The sequence below is a fragment of the Lepidochelys olivacea genome (assembly GCF_965140295.1).
Source record: "Lepidochelys olivacea isolate rLepOli2 genome assembly, chromosome: 2".
Taxonomy (NCBI): domain Eukaryota; kingdom Metazoa; phylum Chordata; order Testudines; family Cheloniidae; genus Lepidochelys; species Lepidochelys olivacea.
Genome location: NC_140412.1, coordinates 259,267,813 through 259,291,763, shown reverse-complemented (window position 1 = coordinate 259,291,763; position 23,951 = coordinate 259,267,813). Strand labels below are relative to the sequence as shown.

General features: G+C 38.8%; 1 protein-coding gene across 2 annotated transcripts in view; it reads left to right on the top strand.

Annotated features, from left to right (window-relative positions):
* Window positions 1-23,428, top strand: part of CTDSPL (CTD small phosphatase like) — a 120,545-nt gene extending 97,117 nt beyond the window's left edge. For both annotated transcript variants that reach the window (XM_084621406.1, XM_084621405.1), the window contains 5 exons: window positions 995-1,096; window positions 4,063-4,119; window positions 14,782-14,874; window positions 16,660-16,845; window positions 18,867-23,428. In XM_084621406.1, coding sequence (XP_084477532.1) covers window positions 995-1,096; window positions 4,063-4,119; window positions 14,782-14,874; window positions 16,660-16,845; window positions 18,867-18,992 — 564 coding nt within the window. In that variant the 3' untranslated portion in view covers window positions 18,993-23,428. The remainder of the gene's footprint in view (window positions 1-994; window positions 1,097-4,062; window positions 4,120-14,781; window positions 14,875-16,659; window positions 16,846-18,866) is intronic.
* The last annotated feature ends 523 nt before the right edge of the window (window positions 23,429-23,951 follow it).

Sequence of the window (23,951 nt, the reverse complement as noted above, 5' to 3'; positions counted from 1 at the left end):
AAGAGTGTGGTAGCATAGCAGTATCTCAGCTTCTTTAAGCATCCAAAAGATGTATCCTCCCCTTCCAGTTCCCTCATAGTGCTGCTGTGGTAAAGGACACCTGGTACCAATGTCAAAGAAGAATACAATGAATGTTGCAACTCAGGATGCTAGGTCAGGCAGTGGGCCCAAAAACTGTGCCCACTCTACCTTCTCCTGCCCCAGCTGAAGTCTGTGTTCCCCAAGATATTGCACCATTTATAGACTGCTGCAGGAGGAAGTTTGTGGAGCTCCCCATTATATTTTGAGTCCCACCTTTGTAATGGGTACTGGCTATAACAGAGCTAAGTTTGATGGAATTTTCATTTACAGCATTTTTATTCTTGTGATTCTGAACATGTAATCCATGCAAAAGCATTAATTCAACACTTGACGTAGTTCAGAGCCCCGTTCTGGAAATGACCATCACTGTAATCTCATTTGACTTCAGAATTGGGGCTTCATCTCAGTGTGCATTGTGGCAAATGGAAGCATTGATTTATGTAAGTTTCACAGTCACTCTTGCATGCTGTGGCCAGAAGTTTATGCTTCCAGTTGCTGCTTTGGACTCTGAAATGGAGAACAAAATGGGACTGCAGCTGTCTAGCCCATATTCTGAGGCATGAGAAAGCAGGCCAGTAAAGAAGGTCAGTGCTACTAATTGAGTCTCATTTCCACCACTGACTTGAGCTATCAAAATTGTTTTGCTGCGTTCATCTGTATTGCTTAAATTCATCTCCAGAGCATTTGATATTCATTCAAGAAATAAAAATACAGAAAGCAGTTTGTGTATTGCATGAGAGCTTTCATTTCCAGCTGTGTATTGTAAACTGGCAGGAAAAAACCTATTCAACCTTATGACTTATACATATGTGACTTCCTGTTGCTAACTGCTAGTGAGTAATGCTGGGGGGGGTGTACCTGTGGTTAATGCACAGAAATTTACGTTTTTCATTGTGCTGTTTTTTTTCTTTAGCCACCAGCTAAATACCTCCTGCCAGAACTGACAGTATTGGACTATGGGAAGAAATGTGTGGTTATTGATTTAGATGAAACATTAGTACACAGTTCATTTAAGGTAAATATACTCTGAAGTGGTCTTTGCTACTTGATCATATGAATGTTAGTGAACACAACAGAGACAGTAATCTTCTTAATATATTAACTAATCTTACAAGCCACCCATGAATGTTCTGGTAATTGGATCATTTTCTTGATTCAGTATAGACCTGTCTTCATAGAAAAAAGATGCCCTGTAGACCATTTCCTTATTAGGGTTTTGGGTTTGGTTTTCTAACAGATAGACCTTGAAAGGAGCCTTTTCAGTCATCTCCATCACTATGCGTTGTTGTAGGAAAATTTTCAAAATTAGTCTGTCGTTCCAGATAAACCTCTTGTGTAATCTCTCTCCCTCTACAGAGACGACAGATATTCTGCCTCCTTTGGGAGCTGTTCCATCGTCCAGTTCCTACAATTATTTTCCTGTTCTTATTGGTTGTGGTGGGGGACAAGGAGGATAGAATGAACATTGATAAAGTAATGAATACTTCTTGTTGCAAGAGAAAGCCCTATCTCTAGGGAAACAAGACACTAACTGAATGATCACTCAGTCCTGTCACTTCAGTAGCTAAATATTCCAGCAGGGTTCAGTATTTAACATACGTAGAACTTTGCTGTCCTGAAAAAAACTGACTTTCATTTTCTGAAATGTAAATTCTGCTGCAGTTGAGTCTAGAAATCATAGCTGTGGAAAATGGAATTTCAGGGCCTCTGTATGCTAGGTGGGTGTATAATTCTGCTAGAAGAGATTGTGAATATTACATTAATAAATCTTTGGTGCCCGTAAGAACTGTGTTCTGTGCCAGAAAAGATTGCTCCCAATGTCATAGGGTTCAGTAAATAGGTTTGTCACCACCTCTACTCTAGTCAGCACATTAAGTATACAGCCTCCATTACAGGAAGGTGGGTGGTATAAGGCTATTGCTGGTGAGTCAGTCGTTTTGAAGCAGAATCTTGAAGAGTTTTAAAAATTTCTGTGCTGGAGTGTGTTTATTGTTCAGATAGGATGTAGCATTAGGACAGGAGCAGTGACCATTTCAAATTGGCTCAGAAATGAGATCATCCTTCATGTTCTGTAAATCTGAGGCATTATAAAGCATCTCACTTTATAGGAAGATGGTTAAGCAATTAACAGGAGCAATTTCCAGTAATGTTGTAGTACTTTCAATTTTGGCTATACTATATTTTTCATTACAAACATAAATCTTTTATTTTAATCCTAGTAAATATTCAGTTGCCAGACACTTGATGTTGTAAACCATAGTTCATTAGTGGTCTGAATCTGGAAACCATTTTTCTTGGTTGACTTTAAAAGGACCGTATATGGATATATGGTTATGCCTCCACTCATGATACAAAGTCAGGATGAAATTGTAGGATTGTATAGATTTGCAAACTGTTATAGACTTCAGTGCCAAATCCCTGATTTTTGTAGTCACTCCTGAAGTTATACTTGGGAATTTTCTTAGTGTTCTATCAAGGTAGACACTCATTTGGACTTCTGAGGGGGGAAAATACTTACTTTTTGTAAAGCTATTAAATTATTTACAGAGGGAGGCCAAAATAGCAGGGGAGAAAATGAAGAATATTCAAGAAAGGTTGCATGGCATCCACAAAATCAGAGAATCAGTATCAATCCACAGTGTGAAAAATCAGTGTTAACTGAACGCTCCTTAAATTGTGAGTTCTGTGGTTCCTTAGTGAAAATAAAATCTATATCTCTTTAGGTTATTCTAGCCAGTTAATTTAAAATAATTTGAAAGAGTATATCATCTCCTCAACAATTGACATCACCAAAATCCCTTGTCCAGAGTAGAGGTTTGCACATACTGAAAAGGTTTCGTGCTCCCTTGCATTCATTTTCAAAGTTGACAATGGGAGTCTGTAAGGGGAAAACCAGATGCTAAAGTAAATGACTTTAGTTATTCTCTAGCTGGCACTCTTTCCAGTGCATCTCAGTGGTACGGGTGAGCTTTGTGCTGTCTTTCATCCGAGATGAGGCCCTTGCCTGCTTCTGGTCACTAAAGAGCTCGTGATAATTTTCACAAGGGTAGAGTTAACAACTGCTGGATGTCCAAGCCGACTACCTATTTGAATAATTGAATTCCAACTACTTAAATTCCTTCTGCAGTTTCCTTTAGTTGTGGTATTCTTCACTAAAGTGCCCTATGGCAGTGTGCTCTGTTTCACAATTATTGCATTCTACCCCAAGGGTTGGCTACTTTTAAGTGGGGAGGTCGTGTGTGACAGCATAAAAATATGTTGAGGCCCTTCAATATGAAATACATTACATAAAAGGAATTAATATACTTTAAAAGTACATAACAGTAATTTTGCAATGAAATAGTTTCAGATAGCTGCAGATGCTTGTATTTAGAAGCACCTAGAGCTAAACTTTTTATTTATTTTGGTGCTCTTTTTTGAAGACAGCTTCCTGAGGGAATATTTCTCATTTTCCCTGTTTACTTCTTCAGCATATTTGAGCAGCCTTTGGTGCAGCTAGTCTATTGTGTTAAATACACACCTGAAGGATGGGGGAAGGGAAGCGTGTTTTATAAGGGTGGAAAGCGTCATCAGAAATGATAGTTCAGTAGTTTAATGACAAATCCCCATCATGAGACAATAGAAACAAATATTAAAATCAGACTATTGAATCAGGGAGATCCTTCGCATTCTCTCACCATCCTTCTGTAAAACAATCCTAGGTCCTATGCAAAATCTGAGTTTAGTCACATTGAAAAATTGCTGTGAAGTGTATTATTCAATCTATGCTCTATGAAGTTTTTTCTTTTCAATATCAAAATAGGCAATGTTTCCAGCTTTTTATATTCACTGTGGGGAAGAGATTTCCAAAGGCTCATATTGGGACTTTTGGTGGAAATTAGGAGCCTGACTGCTGTTGGTGCCTTTGAAAAGCTCCCCCTGTAATGGTATTTACACTTGTTTTTCGAAAATATTATCTGACTTTGTTGTCATTCTTTCTAGCCAATTAGTAATGCTGACTTCATTGTTCCTGTTGAAATTGATGGAACCATACATCAGGTAAGCATTGCTCTTAAATTGGGCTCTAATTTGTTCATGGAGTTTAAGGCCAGAAGGGACTTTTATGTCACAGGCCAATATCTTGTACACAATGATCCCTTGATTTTTTGAGAGTCACTCTTTTCCAGGGTGTAGTTCCCCATTCTGTAGGAATGGTCTTATTCTTTGTTCCTAGATGTATAACTTTGCATTTGGCTGAATTAGTGCACAATCCAGATAGCTCTGTATGACTGTGTGTCCTCATCATTATTTAATACTCTGCCAATCTTTGTCATCTGCGGATTTTATCAGCAATGATTTTATATTTACTTTGTATTGCATACAGTTCCTCAGTGTTTTGACATACAGGAATTTACACATCAAAAATTAGTTAAATATAACTCTTCTGCTTATTTTAAAAGCTAAAAATAATCTGACATTAAGCACATTATTCAGTAACCTATAATATCCCTAAATAGCAAGTATTTTGGAATGACTAAGTCCAGAAGGAATTGATACCGCCAAACTTTGGCTAAAATAAAAACTGAATTGCTGTGTGCAAAGGATATGTTCTCACCTCTACATAGAATAAAGCAGCTGTCTGGTTTGTCAGTTGCTCACAACACACCTGAAGCTTGTAAGAAGCAGGGTTGCAACTCACACTTCTTGTTTTATATGGCATTGTTTTGAGTAAATGTGTGTGTTTCTATAATTGCACTAATACAGTTCAGTTATCATAACTTCAGAAAAAAGTCACTTTAAGCCTTTTGGGTGACATACTGCATTATATTGTAGTCCTGGTGTTTTGGACCTTGGTTTCTGCATGTTGGAATATTTTCCTCAATCTTACTCTTTATTCATCATTTATTACTGTCAGTTCTTAATTTTAAAGGATTGTCAGAGATATGGGAATATTTTAATACAAAAAATAGATGATGATTTTCAGTTATTTGACATAGATTTACAGTTGCCAAAATGGAGGTTTTTATCTTCTCAGGCCGGTTAATGGCCTACCTGATGAGTTGTGTCTGACTGCCAGTGTCCCTCTAACTACTTCAAAACTCTTTCTAGAATCTTCTCCTCAGGACTTTGATATCAATTTCTGACTCCTCTTGTGGATTCTAAGCTTCTCCAAGCATGAAGTGATCTAACGCCACATTTACAAACATTGTCTGTCCAGGTAACAGCTATTTCTAAGACATTTATCATTCCCTAAAAGCACTGACCAGCAGAGGCAGATTATAAACTGAAATTCCATATAAACAAACATTTTGTAAAAACACTCAACTATGCAAAATAGAATTAAAGATGTGTGCCAAGCATTCATGCCTTTACATTCCTTCCTCTCGCCCTTCACCTTTTGTCTGTATTTAGATTTTAAGCTCTTCAAGTCAGGGTTCCTTGTAGTCTTATATGTCTTTCAAGTACGTAGTCTGTTTAGGATAATATGGACAAAATTTTCAAAAGTGACTCGTGGTTTTGGGTACCTCAGTTTTTGGGACTTCTACATCAGACGCCTTAAGTGAGATTGATTTTCAAAACATGGTGAATATGTACTCTCTGAAAATCAGGCCCCTTTAAAGGATCTCAGATTGGGCATCCAAAAATGGAGGCATTCAGAATCACTAATCACTTTTTCAAATCTTGGTCCACATAAATAATACTCATAAGTTTCTCCCTCCAGACAAGCTCAAACATTGCAGTGTTTGTTAAAACTAGCCTGCACTAGGTACTATAAACTTGGATCCTAATTTTCTGATGAATTGAGCCTGCTAATTGGTTAAAATATCTTTTGTTGGTTAGAATAGGTTATATGCTAGATTGTAAAAATAACTGATTACATTTCTTAGCTGTATATAATTTAGGGGTGTGTGTGTGTGTGTGTGTGTATATATATATGTATATGTGTGTATATATATATATATATATATATAAATAAATCAACCTGAAGAGCTCTGTGTAGCTCAAAAGCTCATCTCTTTCACCAGCAGAATTTGGTCCAATAAAAGATATTACGTCACCCACCTTGGTCCCAGAATAGTAGAAACAACATGGCTACAACACCACTGCAAGCAGTCTTTGAGTAATCAGTTTAGTTATTGCCGGCACAAATATTGTCCTGTCACTACTTATCTGAAAACTGTTCAGTAGCCTGTAAAATAAGTTAGTAGTCTTAGTTTGATTCCTAAAATGAGTGTATACATTGTGAAAACTATCCACACAGTTGTCACCACTTGACACACTTGTTAAACATCTTAGAGACCAAAGATTAAATGGGCAATGAACTGAAATATCCTTTAGAATGACAGGTTTCAGAGTAACAGCCGTGTTAGTCTGTATTCGCAAAAAGAAAAGGAGTACTTGTGATACCTTAGAGACTAACCAATTTATTTGAGCATAAGCTTTCGTGAGCTACAGCTCACTTCATCGGATGCATTCAGTGGAGCGAGCTGTAGCTCACAAAAGCTTATGCTCAAATAAATTGGTTAGTCTCTAAGGTACCACAAGTACTCCTTTCCTTTAGAATGGTGGTCCTTCTGCCAGCAATGATTGTATGCCTGTTCTGTGGTGGAGAACGTCAGTTTTTAGGATTATTAATCTTTCGTCAGCACTACATTCACTTACAAGGGACAAGAGCTGTATATTTATTATTTTATTTTTTTATTTTTTTTATTTTTGCGTTGTCCTGTCCAAAGGCCTACGTAAGGATTAGGATTTCATTGTGCTAGGAACTGTACGAACACACAGGTAGACTCAATGTCTGCCCCAAGAGTATACAGTCTAATTTTGAAGCAAGATGTCAGGAGTGAGTGTGACAAACAGTAGGAGGAAACATAGTAGATTAACAATAAGATCAGAGTCGCATACATTGCATTACATACCAAAACAAACTACACTAAAAGAATGTTACATTTGAAAAATCAAACACTCAGAAATTAAGAAATACCAGAATTAAGGTTGCCTATTCAGTCCCCTTCTTCATTCACTACACACCTTTCAACTTCTGCAACAATTTACTGCAGTTAAGCACCAAGATCTGGTGAATGCATGTGAAGTTCTGAAAAACTGTGTCCATAGGGTGGGTTTTTTCATGTGTATGATAAATAATATGAAGGGTAATTGGCCCTTCCAGAGACTTCCTGTGTTTTATTGGGCAAGTAATTTAAACACTGTGAATTTCCATTTCTTCATTTGTAAGATGGGGATAATACTTCCATTCCTACCAGATTGTTAAAAAAATTAATTGTAAAAAGCATTTGAGATCTGGGGACAGACAATAGTTAATTAATTGTAAAGCATATGAGCTCTGAAATGTTATGAAGCTATACAAACAATAGTTAAATCTGCTGTGTCAGAAAGCAGTAGAATTTTGTCAAGCAGCAACTTGTCTGAAAAAATGGGGATGGGGGGAGCCACCAACTTGCCTCAGTGGGGAGGATGAACTTGATGGGGCTAGCAATGGAAGGTGACAGCCCCAGCATTGAGGAAGGGAGACAGTTTCTGAGGGACACCAAGTAGCTCCTGCCCCCGAGATGTCTCTAGCACCCATTGGCCAGTTGTGGGGGAGGGATGCTGATTGGCCATCATCCCCAGATCCAGGGATTTAATCTGGAGCAGGGGCCACATGAAGCCTCATTCAACTCCATTCCAGCTCCTTTCCTTGAAGAAAAGATGAGCAATATGGTACTCAGTATAGAGGTATTCTGTGCAGTTCATGTGATGTAAAAGTAATCATCTGTCGGGGAAAAGTAATATGTAAGTATTGTCTGTCTAATAATATTTGGGGGCGGGGGGGAATCCAATTAATAGATGCCAAGGCTGTATGAGAGGGACCTTTATGATCCAGTGTGACCTCTTGCATAGCACAGGCCATAGAATTTCACCAGGTGGTTCCTTAGTTGTTTGTCTGAATCTGCCATCCTTGTATTATGTATAAACTCCTTAAAACAGAAAGATCATTGAGCAATTGGGAAGTATTTTATACCCATTTTAAATATGATAGAAGCTCTGAAATGTTATGAAGCTATACAAACAATAGTTAAATCTGCTGTGTCAGAAAGCAGTAGAACTTTTGTCTGAAAAAATATTACCTTGCCTGATCTTACACTAAAGGGGTCTGTTTTAGGTAGCGTCTACACGGCGGGGGAAAAAACCAACAGCACCAAGTCTGAAAGCCTGGGCTCAGGCTATGGGGCTAAAAATAGCCTTGTAGACAGTCCTGCTTGGGCTGGAGCCTGGCAAGTAGGGAGGGTCTTAGAGTCTGAGCTCCCGCCCAAGTGGGAACATCTACACGGCTGGTTTTAGCCCCTCAGCCTGAGCCCACAAGTCCAAGTCAGTTGCCCCGGGCGATAAGACTCCGTGCTGCTGGTTTTTCTTTGCAAGGTAAACAAGCAAAGGGTATGTGCAATTAAACACCCACAGCTGGACTTTGTTAGCTGACTCGGGTTCATGGGGCTCTGGCTGCAGGTTTATAAAGTTGCAGTCTAGAGGTTCAGGCTCAGTCTGGAGCCTGACCTAGGGGACCTTTAAATGGAAGAGGGTAAGTCTCTGATGCAATTAAGAACCCGTGGCTGGCCCATGCCACCTGACTCAGGTTTGCAGGGCTTGGGCTAAGGGGCTGTTTCATTGCAGGGTAGAATTCTGGGCTTGGGCTGGAGCCCAGGGTCTAGGACTCTCCAAGGTGGGAGGGCCCCAGAGCTCAGGCTGCAGCACAACCCTGGAAGTCTATACTGCAATGAAACAGCCCCTTAGCCCAAGCCCAGCAAGCCCGAGTCAGCTGGCAGGGGCCATTTGAGAGTTATTAATTGCAGTTTAAACATACACAGAGGGTCCCAGAGCTTGGGCCCAAGCCTAAGCATCTGCATTGCAATTTTATATCCCAAGTTAGCTGTCACGGGCCAGCTACGGGTGTTTAATTGCAGTGTAGACATACCCAAAGTTGCATTTTTGTGCTGCTCTGTAATTTTCTGAAGTGCCCTATCTGAAACACATTTCATGTCTTTTTAAATACAACAACTTAACTCTTTCTGATTTTCTTTAAATATCAGTATAAAATTTATTAATGTGCATTTGGCTATGAAATACCTTGAATTCTCTTGGAAAGTATAGCAATATAACACATCTAGTAAGCTGTTACTCTCTTTACATTGTAATCTCCAAGTGACACACTAAGAGCTTAATTATCCTGTCAGTGGCACATCCCATAGCATGTTTATGGGAACAAATACCTAGGAGGACCACTCCAGTCCAAGCAGATGCTGTACTGGCTAGATAATAGCGTGGTCCTTTTCACTAGTTTCTAGTTTCTAGTCACCAAAATTTCTGTCCCTCCAATTGAGAGAGTCAATCAAAGTAATCTTGTTCCCTACCAAATTGTTCATCAGAAATCAAGATCAATGAAACACATTTGTTAGAATTCATGAAGTTTGTTTTGAGGAGGTTTATCAAGGCTTGAGGTGGGCCCACTCAATACAATAAATCGTTGTTTCTCAACCTTTTCCATACTGCAACTTTGACATTTTCCATAGCAGGACCATCTCTCCCTGGAACTCGTTTCCCGTTTAAGAGCATGGGAAGGGCCAGGTGGTTGTGACACCGAGGTTGAGAAGCCATGCATTAGAAAGTTTTAATTCAAGTTCCCAAGAGCATCAGTAGGGTACACTCATTTGGCTACTAAAAGGTGGATAACATTTTAAATGAAGTGACTCAGAAGTTTGGAGTTGTTCTTTGGAATGTTCCGTGCACTTGACAATATTGTATGGTAGCTTTTTTATAACTTGCTTTATATCGTCTCTATAGAAGAGACTATTGACACTGACTCAGCTCCAATCCCCCCATATGATGAGTGTAAGGATCCTTAGTTTAGGTAGTTCTTGGTCTATTATCCAGGTTGCCTTACCTAACTTGATTCATGTCTTACACTTGAATGATTAGGAGCAGAAAAGGCAGCCAGCAACAGTTTGATTTGGCGTGGTTTTGGACTGAGTTCTTGTTCCTTACTAGGACTTTGATCTAAAGTTGCCATACTTTGTAGTGAACACTGCTATTGGTTGTTCAGTGTTTTAACAGTATATTAATAAGGAAAAAATTATTTTTAGCCAATGAAAATAAGAGAAATGTTTATGAAGTTTATTTAGAATATTGTATGTGATTATTTTTTTTCAGTGGGGAACAAATTTAAATACAAACTTTCTCTTCATAAAGGACCAAGTTCCTCAATTATTCTCCTGGAAAAGGCTGTGACCTGGTTCAAGTAATCCAGGATAGGCTGTGTGCAATCTATTTGGCCTATTCTTGATTACTTGCACTGGGAGGCAACCACGACAAACGAACCAGATATGTGAAGACTCGAGAATCCACATTATTTCCCCTCCTTTCTGTTAATAGGAAGTGCATATGCGGTCAAATGAAGATTACAGGTGCTTGGGTTGTCTTGGTCAGACTGTTCTGCTATTGCATAAAGATTCTAAAATTCTAAAACTGATATTTTAAAAACCAACTATATGGTCCTATTTCTAACATTACACTAAAGCTTGCTGTTCTGTGTACAAATACTTTATTCTCCAAAACTGACACTTTCATATGACATAGAGTATATTTACAGATAAGTTTTCTAAAACAGTTGCACTTAATTTGGGTGATGCCACTTATAACAGTTCTAAACTAAAAACTGACAAATATATGCAGTATTGTAAGACCTTGCCTAAAGCCGGAAAATACCATTTAAATGTTAATGTCCAAGAGAAGGTTAATAAAAAGCGATGATATTCCTTTAAACTGTTACCAGAATAGAGCGGTAATTAGCAAAGCATGCATCCCAAGAAGTACAGATATGAAAAAAAAAAAGGGGGGGGGGGTTCCTGCCCTGAAGACAGTATGTAAAGCTGAGAGAAAAGCCAGGAGTCAGTCAGTCTAGAGACTTGAACTGAAGACATCATATAACAGAAAAAAGCCAAGCCACAAATAAGCATGCAGCATTGAGATTCAAGTCCAGTAACTAATGAAGCAAAGAAAATAATACAGTAAATGAGAATGTAAGGAGGCAGAGGAGAAAAGAACTGCACTGTCAAATGGAGAAAAGGTTCATGTAAAGTAGATGAAGGGATTTTGTAGTTCAGCATTATCAACACACTTGCAGTTGCTACCAACACCTTGTAGGGTTGCCAACTTTCTAATGACACAAAACTGAACACCCTAGACATGCACTGTCCCTGAGGCCCCGCCCCCGCTCACTACATTCCCCCTCCCTCGGTGACTCGCTGTCCTCACCCTCACTCACTTTCAGTGAGCTAGGGCAAGGGCTTGGGGTGTAGGAGGGGGTGAGGACTCTGGCTGGGGGTGCGGGTTCTGGGGTGGGGCTGAGGGATTCAGCGTGCGGGAGGGGGCTGCGGGTTGAGGCATGGGATTGGGGTGCAGGAGGAGGTGAGGGTTCTGGTCTGGGGGTGTGGGCTCTGGGATGGGGCTGGGGATGAAGGCTTTGGGGTGCAGGAGGGCGCTCAGGTTTGGAGGGGCCCAGGCCTGTGGAAGGGGGTTGGGGCTCGGGGTTGGGGCGTAGGCTTACCTCGGGTGGCTCCTGGTCATTGAGGCTAAAGGCAGGCTGCCTGCCTGTCCTGACACTGTGTTGCATGCGCCAGAGAAGCGGCCAGCAAGTCCAACGCTAGTAGGCAGGGGGGCAGGAGGCTCCATACGCTGCTCTTGCCTTCCGCAGGCACGCACACACACCCCTCACCAGCTCCCGTTGGCTGGGAACTGGTGCTCAAGGCGGGGGCAGCGTGCAGAACCCCATGGGCCCCTCCGCCTAGGAGCTGAACCTGCTGGTCGCTTCCGGAGTGCAGCGCAGTACCAGGACAGGTAGGGACTAGTCTGCCTTAGTCCTGCAGCACTGCTGACTGGACCGGTGCTGACCAGAGCCGCCAGGGTCCCTTTTCGACCGGGTATTCCGGTCAAAAAACGGACACCTGTTCACCTTTACACCTGGTGATAACTTTTCAGAAAGCAACTTCTGTGGGGAACGCCTCCCTCTCACTTCCCCCTGCCCCCACCAAGCGCTCAGAAACCTTGTTTAGAAAAACATTGAGGCACTGTTGGAGGAAGTGTATGTGCGTGCGTGCGCTCGCAAGCAGGAAATGGTTAGGCTTTATCCAGAAATTGGAAGTGGTTCTGTAGCATGTACTAAGAACTGGCATACACAACAAGGCATCTGAATTAGTGATGAGGCGAAAATCTAGTGGCAGGTGCCCAGGTATTATAAAAGAGAAGAAACTGAACTAGGGAGGCATGAGAAGGCCTGGAGTACCATGGCATAATGTGAGGCTGCCTAGTTCCAGTTCAGGTCAACTACCTGCTGCCTGCCACAGAAGCTCTGCAAAGGAAACATAAAGGAACTGATTTCAAACTGTATTTCTATGTCAACCAATCTTCATCAGTGAGTTTGTAATCAAGAAATGGTTTTACTGTAGGTTGGATATGGCTGCCTTGGTACATGGGAGAACATTTTATATTGCAAGCACCCACAGTTTATATGTACCTAAGTGTGGCGGGAGGAGGATATAAAGCTAAAGAATTTAGAACTTGAATGTTTACAAACAGTTGATGAGTAATGTGCCTTGCTGTTTTCTATTACTATGTGTTGTAAAAGTTGCATTTGGAAGGTAAACCCTAGTCAACAAAGTATCTCTCAGTGAGTCCAGCTTTTAATGAAAAACTAACGGTTATCTTAAAAGGGGAGAGAGAATTATTTGCCACAGTCTTATTGAAATCCAAGAAACTATAGTGCAGTTCTCTGGGAAAAGAGAGCAGCAATTAAATAAACCTGTTCCTAATATAATCTATTGTAAACTTAGTTCCTGAAGTTAGAGTTATTTGATTAAGTAGGATCAGGTGCTTGCCACAATAATATTAAAAAATAGGGAATCAAAATGAAAACCAGGCTACATATTGTCCTCCCCTTCCAAGTATGAATGTACTGAGAGTCAGCTCCAGTGGCAAAAGTAAAGTTTAGTTCTGATTTAATAAGAATAATCTAATCCAGAAGACTGGTTTTGAGGTCCATGTAGCTTGTCACATGACTACCCAGAGTGGAAAGTACATAGCATTTTGATCTGACCGCTTTGGCCTTTAGATTATAGTGCTTTGCATGTACATTCTTTTAATATAAATCGGGTAATGTTTAAGCCCTGAACATGCAGTGTCCCTTCTCTTCCCTTACTGCATTTAATTTTTACATTATTAAGTTCAAACTGGTGTTTCCATAACTTTCTCTTTCACTGTGTATATGTATGGGCTCACTGCACTTTTGCCTTTTAATATCACTGTTAACCTAATGAAAATAATATGTTAGCCAGTAAAACTCCCTTAAATAACATACAAGGCATTAAACAAGTTCAGTTTTGCGTGTTTTACCTTATGATAGAGAAACCTATTTAATTTACCAGGCTTTAGCAAGAAATCTACAATGCTGAAATTCTCTTAAATGCAAAAGTAGGAATTCCTAATTTAGTTCTATCAAGAACCTTTATCAAATGCTATCAAGCAAGATAAATAACATAATTTTTTAAAGTAACCATTTAACACAGACACACCCCTTCCCATCCCCCCAGTTTATTGTTTTTACCCAATTGTAAGCTTCCTGGATAGGGACTGTCTTTATCTTGGTATCTTATATGAACACTAAGCACATTGTTGGTGCTTAACAAATATTTTTAGTAGCTGTATCAATTGCAATAAACAACTGGTTCTTGCTGCAAAATGGCAGCATGGCTCCTTTGCTGGAGCTACTGCTGCCTGAAAGGAGGAAAACCCAGAAGATTTACTGTATTTATGACAAAGCCTCAACTGAAGAGATTTTACATGCTCAGTACAACTCAAAATATATACTGGAAACTCATTTTTCCTTTGAAGAGGTGGAAGCTTGTATTTTATTAATGGGTTTGGAAAATCAATAAAAAACAGCAATAGAGTGTGTTATCTGACATCCAGAAACAAAAATTGAAGAGAAGTATTTTATTTACAGAAGAAAAGGAAGTAGTCAATACATTTCAAAACTCCTCCCAACACAGGATAAAACTTTCCCTCAGATTTAGTTTCCTCTCATACTGTTCAAGAATTGAAGAAACATAAGCATCAAAGAGTCATGCTACTTAAAGGCTCTCAGGCCCAGATTTTTAAAGGTATTCAGGAGTTGCTATGATCCGTTAGCAATGCCTAACTGATTTAGGAGCCTAGATCTCATTTTCAAAAAGGATTTAGGCACTTAGGAACCTAAATCTAATTAACTGTCAATGGGATTTTGGCTCCTGAGTGTCTAGATCTCTTTTGAAGATGGGATTTAGTCTCCTAAATTAGTTAGGCATGGCAACACTGAGCCTAACAATGTCTAAATACCTTTAAAAATGTGGGTCGCAGTTTTTATTGCTTTGATGCCCCATTGCATGTCTGTCTGTCTTTTCAATTTTAAGAATGTATCTTTCCAGCAGGACACAGTACTACCAGTGTGCAGTCAGCATGGGGCTATCAAGTACATATGTTCAAATATTTCATTATTTAATACTATGCTTTGTTTACCAGCCTTTTCCTTCATCTGAGCCTCCTGTGTCACATATTAGTCCTACCTACCAATTTTAGGCTAACTCCAGCCTTTTTGGCTTAAGCCTCATTTGACCTAAACAGTTATTGTCATTTCAGGTTTATGTATTGAAACGACCACATGTGGATGAGTTTCTCCAGAGGATGGGAGAGCTCTTTGAGTGTGTACTCTTCACAGCTAGTCTAGCCAAGGTTTGTCGTTTGTCTCTTCCTTCTCTTTAGTATTTTTAATGCTGGTTAGTGGACATTTTGGTTGGGTTTTCTGTGGATGATTGTTTTCCTCACTCGGTATGATGTTAATTTTTCCCCTTTTCTGCTTCTTTGCCTGACAGTGTGTACTTTGTCTGCTAGTGTGTGGGTAAGTGTTTCCATGGTAACAATATCACATATGGGCTTGTCTCATAATGTAGCCTCCATGCATTGCTCATGATGCCAATATGAAAGGCTTACAAGTTACCATGGTTATAGTGGGAAATTAGAACAAATAGTGTACTACATGAAGCAGTATATTAAAGCTGGGCGTGAAATAAGGTGTGCTATATCTAAGCTATGAAATCAGCCAATAGTTCAGAAAGTACTTTGGTGCAAAAACATAGGACACAGATGGCTGAGATGTGGATGTGCAATTATAATTTTGGTTGAGACTATTGAATGCTGTTCGTAAAGCTTGATATATTTAGCATCTGAAATGCAATATTTTGTGCCCTTTTAGCTTTGGTGAAATAGCATCTTATGTAGGTAGTTTTGTAGTGGACAGTGCAGCTTTAGTTCTGCAATATTTTCGGTGGATTTGTCTTTGTGGTTTTGATTTTGAAGTGAAATCAGTTGATTGGTAATTTTTTAATTCATTTTATTTAAATATCTTAAGTTTAGTAAAGCAAGTTAAATTCTAATCTTTTTGTGGCTTTCCGTAGACTCTAGAGATGGGAAAGACCTGTTAAATCATCTAGTTCATCTCCTTGTGAGCGCAGGATTGTGTGTTTACCAATATTGTGTCCAGTCAAGTTCTAAATCCCAAAGCAGGGGATTTGCACTTTTTCTATTGAAAAAGCCTTAATAAAAGGAAAGGTTTATTGATAGCAAGATCTATTTTGCTTGCTGTTCAATTTAGAAAAGTCCCATCAAATGATCAATCATATCTTTCAAAGAATATGTGCTAACTATAATTGTCGAGGATATCTGCTCTTACAATCTGGTTTCCTATCTAGGTGTCTCTCCCGGCCCACCCTCTTGGGCTATTACTATCAATTCTTGAGTCAAAATTCATGCCATCATGTGCTATGGTACTTACATTATCTTTGAGGTGTGATATGTAGCACTCCTTTCCTTTGAATAATGCCAACACAGAATGTTACAAATGGATATTTGTATTAGATATTTTTGCCTGTCCTCTCACGATTGGAGTGTGCATGTTTTGGGGATCTTCAGATCCCTTGCTGACATCAAAAGACAACATGCATTATTGACAAAGGCACATCATGAATTAGGCTGAGTCAGATGCCTCCTCCATTACCCTTGACTTCACAGGTACATGGAATTGAATTTGGTACGAGTAACTGCAGAAGTGGCATCTTGTGCTCTAGGTTTACCATTACTTTTTCATGCATTTTTACAGTCGTGTTAAGTGAGATCTCTGAACTCATCAGCTTCTAGGACTTAAAGGACAAATGTAAAGAGCCCATGTTGAGATGTGTTAAGATAATTAGTAAATCATAGCAAGCTTTACAATGCAAGTTATTTTCTTTCTGAAAGATAACTGTACTGCAGTCCTGTTACCCATTTAGTAATAATTTTAGCTTTGCTAGCACATAAATTAATATTAAGGAGAAAAAGCTGAAGCAAAGCAGATTGTAGTTCTTTCTATAATTGTCCTTTTTATTTGTCCTTAATATTTAGTTCTAGGAAACATTGCTGTACCTGCAGACGTGCAATTTCCGTTTTTTAAACTTCTGAATCATATTAACTTCTGTCTTTAAGTATGCGGATCCAGTAGCAGACTTGTTGGATCGCTGGGGTGTGTTCAGGGCAAGACTCTTCAGAGAATCCTGTGTTTTCCACAGAGGAAATTATGTGAAGGATCTGAGTCGACTGGGAAGAGAACTGAGTAAAGTTATTATAGTGGATAACTCTCCTGCGTCTTACATCTTCCATCCTGAAAATGCAGTAAGTAGTCCCAAGGAATAACTTCCTCTCTTCCATGGTCTGGTTTCCACATTCAAACAATATTAAGTACTCAGATTTACTTTTAAAGTGTTAACTAGTGTCAACAGCATCGTCATCCTCTGAAATGTTAAGTAGAAGATCAGGTTCTAGTGCTAGCTATTACGAAGTTAGATATAGGCCAAGCTTCTCCGTGCTACTGTGCCAATTCATCTTTCTCATGCCTAGCTCTCCTTCAATTTTTAGCTTTGGGCATCTTCTGAAGAAACTGCTAATTGTGCAGAAAAACACCAAACAGTGTGATGTCTTTATAACCACTCCTTATACAGGCTGGTAGAAGAGGGGATATTCACCCAAAACCCTCAAAACGATTTTTATTTTTTTAATGGGTACTCTGACTTTGTTTCACATGAGTGAAGTTATTTTAATAGACAAGCTAATAACTATTTTTACTGGCACAAGTTGAATACCTGTCTGTGTTTTTTTATTTATAGATTTTCCTTTATTGTGAATTAAGATTATATTTGAGGAGAATTGGCAGACCTGATGCTGCTTCCTTCCCTCCTTTCCTTATCTGCTAATTAGAATTTCTGTTACGGGTCATTCTGTGATTAGGAATACTAGTCAACCAGCTTATCCAGCTTTAGAAATAAAGCGAAGGGAAGAGGGTGGGTTTTGGTGGTAGTATAAATGCCAGTAATACAGATATTTCTCACTCAAGGAATTTCTTCATATTTCCCTTTGGCAATTGAGAGTAGAGATCCTTGCTTTTGGGATGTGCAATCCACATGAAGCCTGAAACCCATTGGAAAGCTTTTGCACTCGGGGGTTACACAAACAGAGACCTCTCCATCAACCACCACTCTCAATATACACGCATACACTTCTCTTGCTAGTCACCTAGCAAGCTGGGACTCCCTCTAGTTCCCTTGAAACATTAAGTTGCCCATCAGGCATTTTCTTTGTTTTTGAGGATTATTTTACTGTCAGTTGTTAGATTTAGTGTAGCTTTTAGCTGATATGGTAAAAAGTGAAGGTTTAAGGAAAGCTTCTTAAAACATGGAATTTCTGAACTCAGGCCCTCAAATCCTGATGCCTTGGATGCTTGAGTGAGAGACCTTACCTGTTTAGTGCCACATAAGGCTTCAGTTTACCTCATTTTACCAGCTCTGCGTGCAAGGATCAGGAGCCACAAATCTAATCCATGCTGAAAGTTAAAAATCAAAGCAAGCTCCAGACCACTTTTGGATGTTATAAAATCCATTGCTAAGAAGTTATCTGCGTTATTAAATCCTGTGTGGAAAAGCGCTAAAAGCTAATGGCAGTTCCAGTCCCTGGAGGACCACAGAATGAAACTAGATCCAAAACAGACTCTAATGCATTACTTCAGTAAGATCCCATAGTGAAAATACACAATATTCTTCCTTAGAGCCACTCTACTCCTTTATGAAGCATTATTCTCTGAACCTTGCCTCAAAATCTGATGTACAGTACAGAGCAGTTGAGTATTCATTGTTCAAATATTTCCTCCTCAGTTACACTTCCGTGAGGGTTTCTTGCTCTGTGCATAGGCATCTGTATTGACAGTACTCTAAGGAGAAAGAAAAGAGACTCACCTGTAATTGGAGTTTCTCCAACTAGATTATCGGTGTAGAGTCATAGTCTGCACCCTACTTCAGGCTATTCTGGATTCTAAGGAGGCAGAAGACATTGAAGGGGAGATGTGCCGTGCCTCATGTAACCTTGCTTGGAACATTCCACATCTGGAAAGAGTCTGCAGTTAGCTTTCCAGAGCTTCCAGTCTTGATGTGGGTGTGCAAGTATATCTTAAGGATGTGGGTCTGAACTGGCAATGTACTTGAACCTCAGTTACAGGTGAGTAACTTTTCTTTATCATGGTCATTAGCTGCCGGTAGGATGCCTGCCAGTAGGTGCTGTAAGCTAAGGTTCTGAGGTAGATGGAAATTGTGCATGTGTTCTTGATGTAGCAAAGTCTCTTCTATTTTTCTCTTCCTCTGTTTCAGGTGCCTGTGCAATCCTGGTTTGATGACATGACAGACACAGAGCTGCTAGATCTTATTCCTTTCTTTGAAGGACTAAGCAGAGAGGAAGAAGTTTACAGTATGCTTCACAAACTTTGCAACAGGTAGCCCTTAAATCTGACTGCTTCTGGTTGATGTCAGTTGCTACAGACTCTTTCTCCATCTCTCAGCTCTTTCAAACTAAGCTTTGAGGAGGCTGCTCCTGTCAGACGTGCTACTCTTGATCTTCCTGTTACATTGTACATGAAGGACAATCATGAGTGATGCTAGTGAGCCTTCAGAAGCCTGACACCCTAAGGTCACATGTTCCGACTACTTTTTTTAAAAAAGAAGCTATTTTAAATGGGACTCTTTTAATGACTTTCGTAAGTGGACATATTTTACTGGATCAGCTTTTCTTAAAACATGCCAAAAAAAGAAGCTTGTCGTATTTCAGCGGTCAAATTTCTGCCCCCTCCCACTATGCAGACAGTTCCCCCCCCTGCTTAGAGCAGTTGACCTGACTCTGAATTTTTTTTCTTACAGAATGAAGTGCCTTTTTGAATGTTATTTTAAGATAAAAGTTCATTTTGTATAAGGTGTATTTCCAGACATCTTTTAGTCTTGTATTGTCTAAACGCTTTAAAAAGGAAAAAGGATTTTTTTATAGAGCACTGTAATATATGGTAACAAAGGAAAAAGTTGAAACAAATACGCTGGGGTCCTGTCTCCATGGTGATGTTAAGTTGTATTCATTACATTTTGTCATGCTCAGAAGGTTTAGGAGTTTGGGGAGGGGTGATTTCGGTTACAGGTTTGTGTCACTATGGTCTTACTCATTTTGGACACCGTTTGAACATATCTGCAGTTTGGGTATTAGGGTATGATAGAATTGGGAAAATATGGTGGGAAATAGATCTCAAGCACCTTTTGTGCTAGATGGATCAAGTTCTGTTAACTCTGCTTGCGCACAACTGCCATGCCTCTCCAATTTTTTAAAACATCATAATGAGAAACCCATTCTATTGGGGGGAAGGAGGGAGAATCTATTTATTGATCTACATTCTTACAAAAACCCATCTGGGTAAGCTGGATGTGTGCTGAGCTGTTAAGAGTATTTTTTCTCTTAATCATTGCTACTGTATACTCACCAAATGGAGCTGACCATCGGCTGTTATACTGTTCTTTGCCACTGTGCCTGCGCTACAAAAACATTTGCTGTAAGCTGCAAATTTGGGCAATAAATGAAATGCAGGTGATATACCCCACCCTTATGTAGTAAACTTGTGGTATATGACATCCCACATACTCAGTTAAAGGTGACCTGCAAAGGACTTTGAAAAATGCCTTTTGCTGCTTTATGCACCGTAAAGAAGCAAAATGGAGGTATGAGCCCAATTTATTTTAAAGTGGGGGCTTTTTTTTTCCTGTTTGTGTTTTTCCTTAGAAATGTCAGGAATGTTAACTGAACTTTCCTGGTTTTTGCTGAACACTTGCTGAGAGTCTCAGATGTAGATTGGGAGCCATATCACCCCTGCTGGAGGTGCGTTTAACTCAGAATTCCTTTCTCTAACGTACTCTTTAGGCTTTGGAGTTAAATAGGTGTTAACTTAGAATATTAAAAACAATATAAAAATCTACTAAAAATCCTGTCTTCTCAGTTCACTTGGCTTTCATTCATTTGTGATGTCATAATTACACTAGTTCTTCATCCAGGGTAGACAAGACCTGAATTTCTGATGCTAAAAACACGTGTAACTGTTGTTTTTAAGCCTTTTGAAGCAAAAAGGCACAGCCCTTTTTTTCCTTTCCCAGGTCACCTTTTAACCATTTTTACACCAGTAGAAATCTAATCATACAAATTAGCCATTATTGGCAGGCATCAAACAAAGTTAAACTAATAATTTGGTGCTTTAATTAGCCTACTGTCAAATGTCACAGGGTAGATACAAGTTGCCTTTTTTACAGGTATGACCAATAGGAATTACAAGAAGCTGACCTAGATTGTCATCCTTGGCTAAAACATTTACCAAGCAGCTTAATAAATTCATTCCTAAAAGGGTGGGCCAGCCTACACAGTCATGGAATAGATTATCACAGGGGCAGTATATGACTGAGAGAGGACTTGTCTCCTTGCAGTGCAGCTTTGCACTGTGCTCACAGTGTTTCTCAGTGAGGGTGTTCTAAGCAGTACCATGACATTTAAGGCACTCTTTTGTTCTCTTACCAGTTGTCATTACCTTCGTACTGTATGTTTCTGTGCCAGAACTAAATCCTGACAATTAAAAAAAAAACAAATCTAGATGGCTTAAAAGGACATACGGATTCTGGTTAGTCCATTACATTTGCGTTCAATCTAAGATCTTTAGTTTTGTTTTTGAATACTGAGTAATGAAACCGTAAACTGCCAAAAAGTTGTTCTCTGAGCAGTATTTTTAACTGTATTTGTGACCTCTGTGCCTCAGATACAGTCTGCAGGGAAATATTCAGGTTGTAGTTTATTGTGCAGGTGTGATGAGAATGGCTGAAAAAAGTTCAAAGATTTTCACACAAGTATTAGACCAAACAGTCTTACCAATTAGACAGTGAATAACCCCTTCATGAGACATTACCATTTAGACAGTTGTGATCTGTTGTACATAAGACAAACCAAGTCATCAGCTGTTCACACTTATAAAAGCAGTGATTTCATGAACCCAGTTGCCTTAAATGTCTGTGAATGAATGTTGATATTAAAGTGACCTGTATTGTTTTGAAATCAACATGTAATGGACAACTGAACTTCTGTTCCCACATCTGAAACCATTTTAACAACTAATACTGTACAATCACTGTCTTTGTGTTTTTTCTGTACAGTTTTAATGCTGTTTTGGGCTTTTGTAATCCACAGAGTTCCAGAAAAAATTGGCTTTATAATTTCAACTGATAAAGCATACAAAATAACACGCAGCGCTCAAAAAATGACAAAATCAGGGGTATAACATAGTAACATTTCTGATCCATGCTAATATTGTAAGTGCATTTTATATATGATTTTTGTTTTAGTTCTAATCATGGTAAGTTTCACTCTAGAATGTGAGAATATTTTTGGATAATACCCGATTTCTTCTGACCTCAAATGGGGTGGTTGTTTAAGATCAAGTTTTGGGTTTCCTAAGTGTTTGGATTTTTTACAGTATGTGAGCAACTATCATATATACCTTTTTGCACTTTATTTTCCCACACTTAAAAAATCCAGATTTTTATAAGCTCTTTTAGTTTATATATAACTATATATTTGAAGCACCTAGATTTTAACAAAGCAATATAGATCTCAACATAATGCCAGAAAAAGAAGTAGAATGTTTGTAAAAATTGCAATATGATTATTTTGGTTTTACTTTAATTAAATGAGATTTTGAAAATCAAAACAGAAAATCAAATTATTTCCCAAAGTTCTTCCATATTTAAAAGTGCAGTAGTGCATGGTGCATGTGGGTCACCAAGACTGTTAGAAACCTTGTCTTTCAATTATAATTCCCAGATATTATCGCAAAACTATTAAAAAGTCTTTCCCAGTGGATCATTCAGTTCAGCTAAAGAAATGCTACCCAAAGTTCCGTTGTCCTTTCTGTGTTGGGTTAAAAAAAGGTTATTTCCCTGCATAGGGATATATATAATATATATATATATTTTTTAATTTAAAATGTAAGGCAGAGTGCCATAAATTCTTGAAATTCAACTAAAATGTTATGATTAAATTGCCATCTGTAAACTAGGGCTGTGCGCAGAATATTTGTTAAACACCCGGAAGTTTTGAATGGAAGATTTTAGCAAATGTACAATACTACTGTATTCATTTAGGTAGCTTTGGAAAAAAACAAAAACTGTTTCTTGTTTTTCCCTTTAATTCCTTTTTAAAAACCAGTGAAGTTATACATGGAAGAAACCCATCACCTGAAGAGCTTGGTTATCAGTGTGTTCAGTCACTTTATCACGGCATGATTTTGATTAGAGTGGTTGGGGGGGACAATAAAATACCTAAATTACACTCGCTTGTACTGGGGTTGCTGCTTTGAAATTTCAATGTAAAAAGTCTGTAGCAATATAATTTACAAAAACACACGATCCTATGTTTTACAGAATTTTTTTACTAATAAAACACAGAACCGCACAGCCCTATTGTAAAAGAAAAAAAATGTTTGTGGCTCTGATTTCAAAGATGCTGTGATGTATGCCTTTGTGTGGTGAGGAGGGCAGGTAAGACTTGGGTTGGGGAATTGCTTGAAATTCTATAGGATAACTATGCAAAAAGAGCTGTTCGTTTTCTGTTCATATTTTATTGTAAAAATCCAGCTGTCTGGCTTTTTGTTAAAACTCTTCTGGGAAATTAAGAGGAGTAAGCAATGGACCTATTGCTTGTTTGTCTAATAATGGAGCTGTTTACACTTTAATGCAATGAACAATCCAGCAATACTTGAGAAACACTACATATACAGTGTGAGTGTTTTGAGGGGAGAGAAGTGTTGTCAATCAGATATTGAATGGTTTCTTTACTGTCACAAATAAAAGTTTTTAACAATTTAGATACTTGTGCATGTAATACTTCTCTGAGAAAAATTCTGTCCTCTTATTGCCACTGTCAGGGTCTTTATTCCCTCTGTGTGTGGTTCCTCTGTAGATGGGTAGAATCATCCCCCCCTCCTTTTTTTTTTTTTTTAAAGCATATATTGTAGTTCTTACGGAATACCTTGGCACCTGCTTGTGCAGACAAGAGCTGATGAACTCTGCTGAATAAATTGATGGTGATTCCGGCAGATGTTCCTGCTATTTAGATCTCTTGGATGAGAGCATACTATAACTTGTTCAGGTCTTAAAGATGTAACTTATTTTTGGAGGATTCTCAATTCGGCTGCTTGAATAATGGGGGTTTTTACAGTATTTGCCATAGTTTAAGAAAAATCTCATTAAATTACGTACTATATCCAGTTGAACAATCTACTCTGATTCATTAGAAACTAACTTTCTATAGAACCTTTCCTCCAAGGAAAGTGTTGTGTATAGCTTGGGTGGTATGTATTATTAACGTTTTAAACTCTTAGGCATACA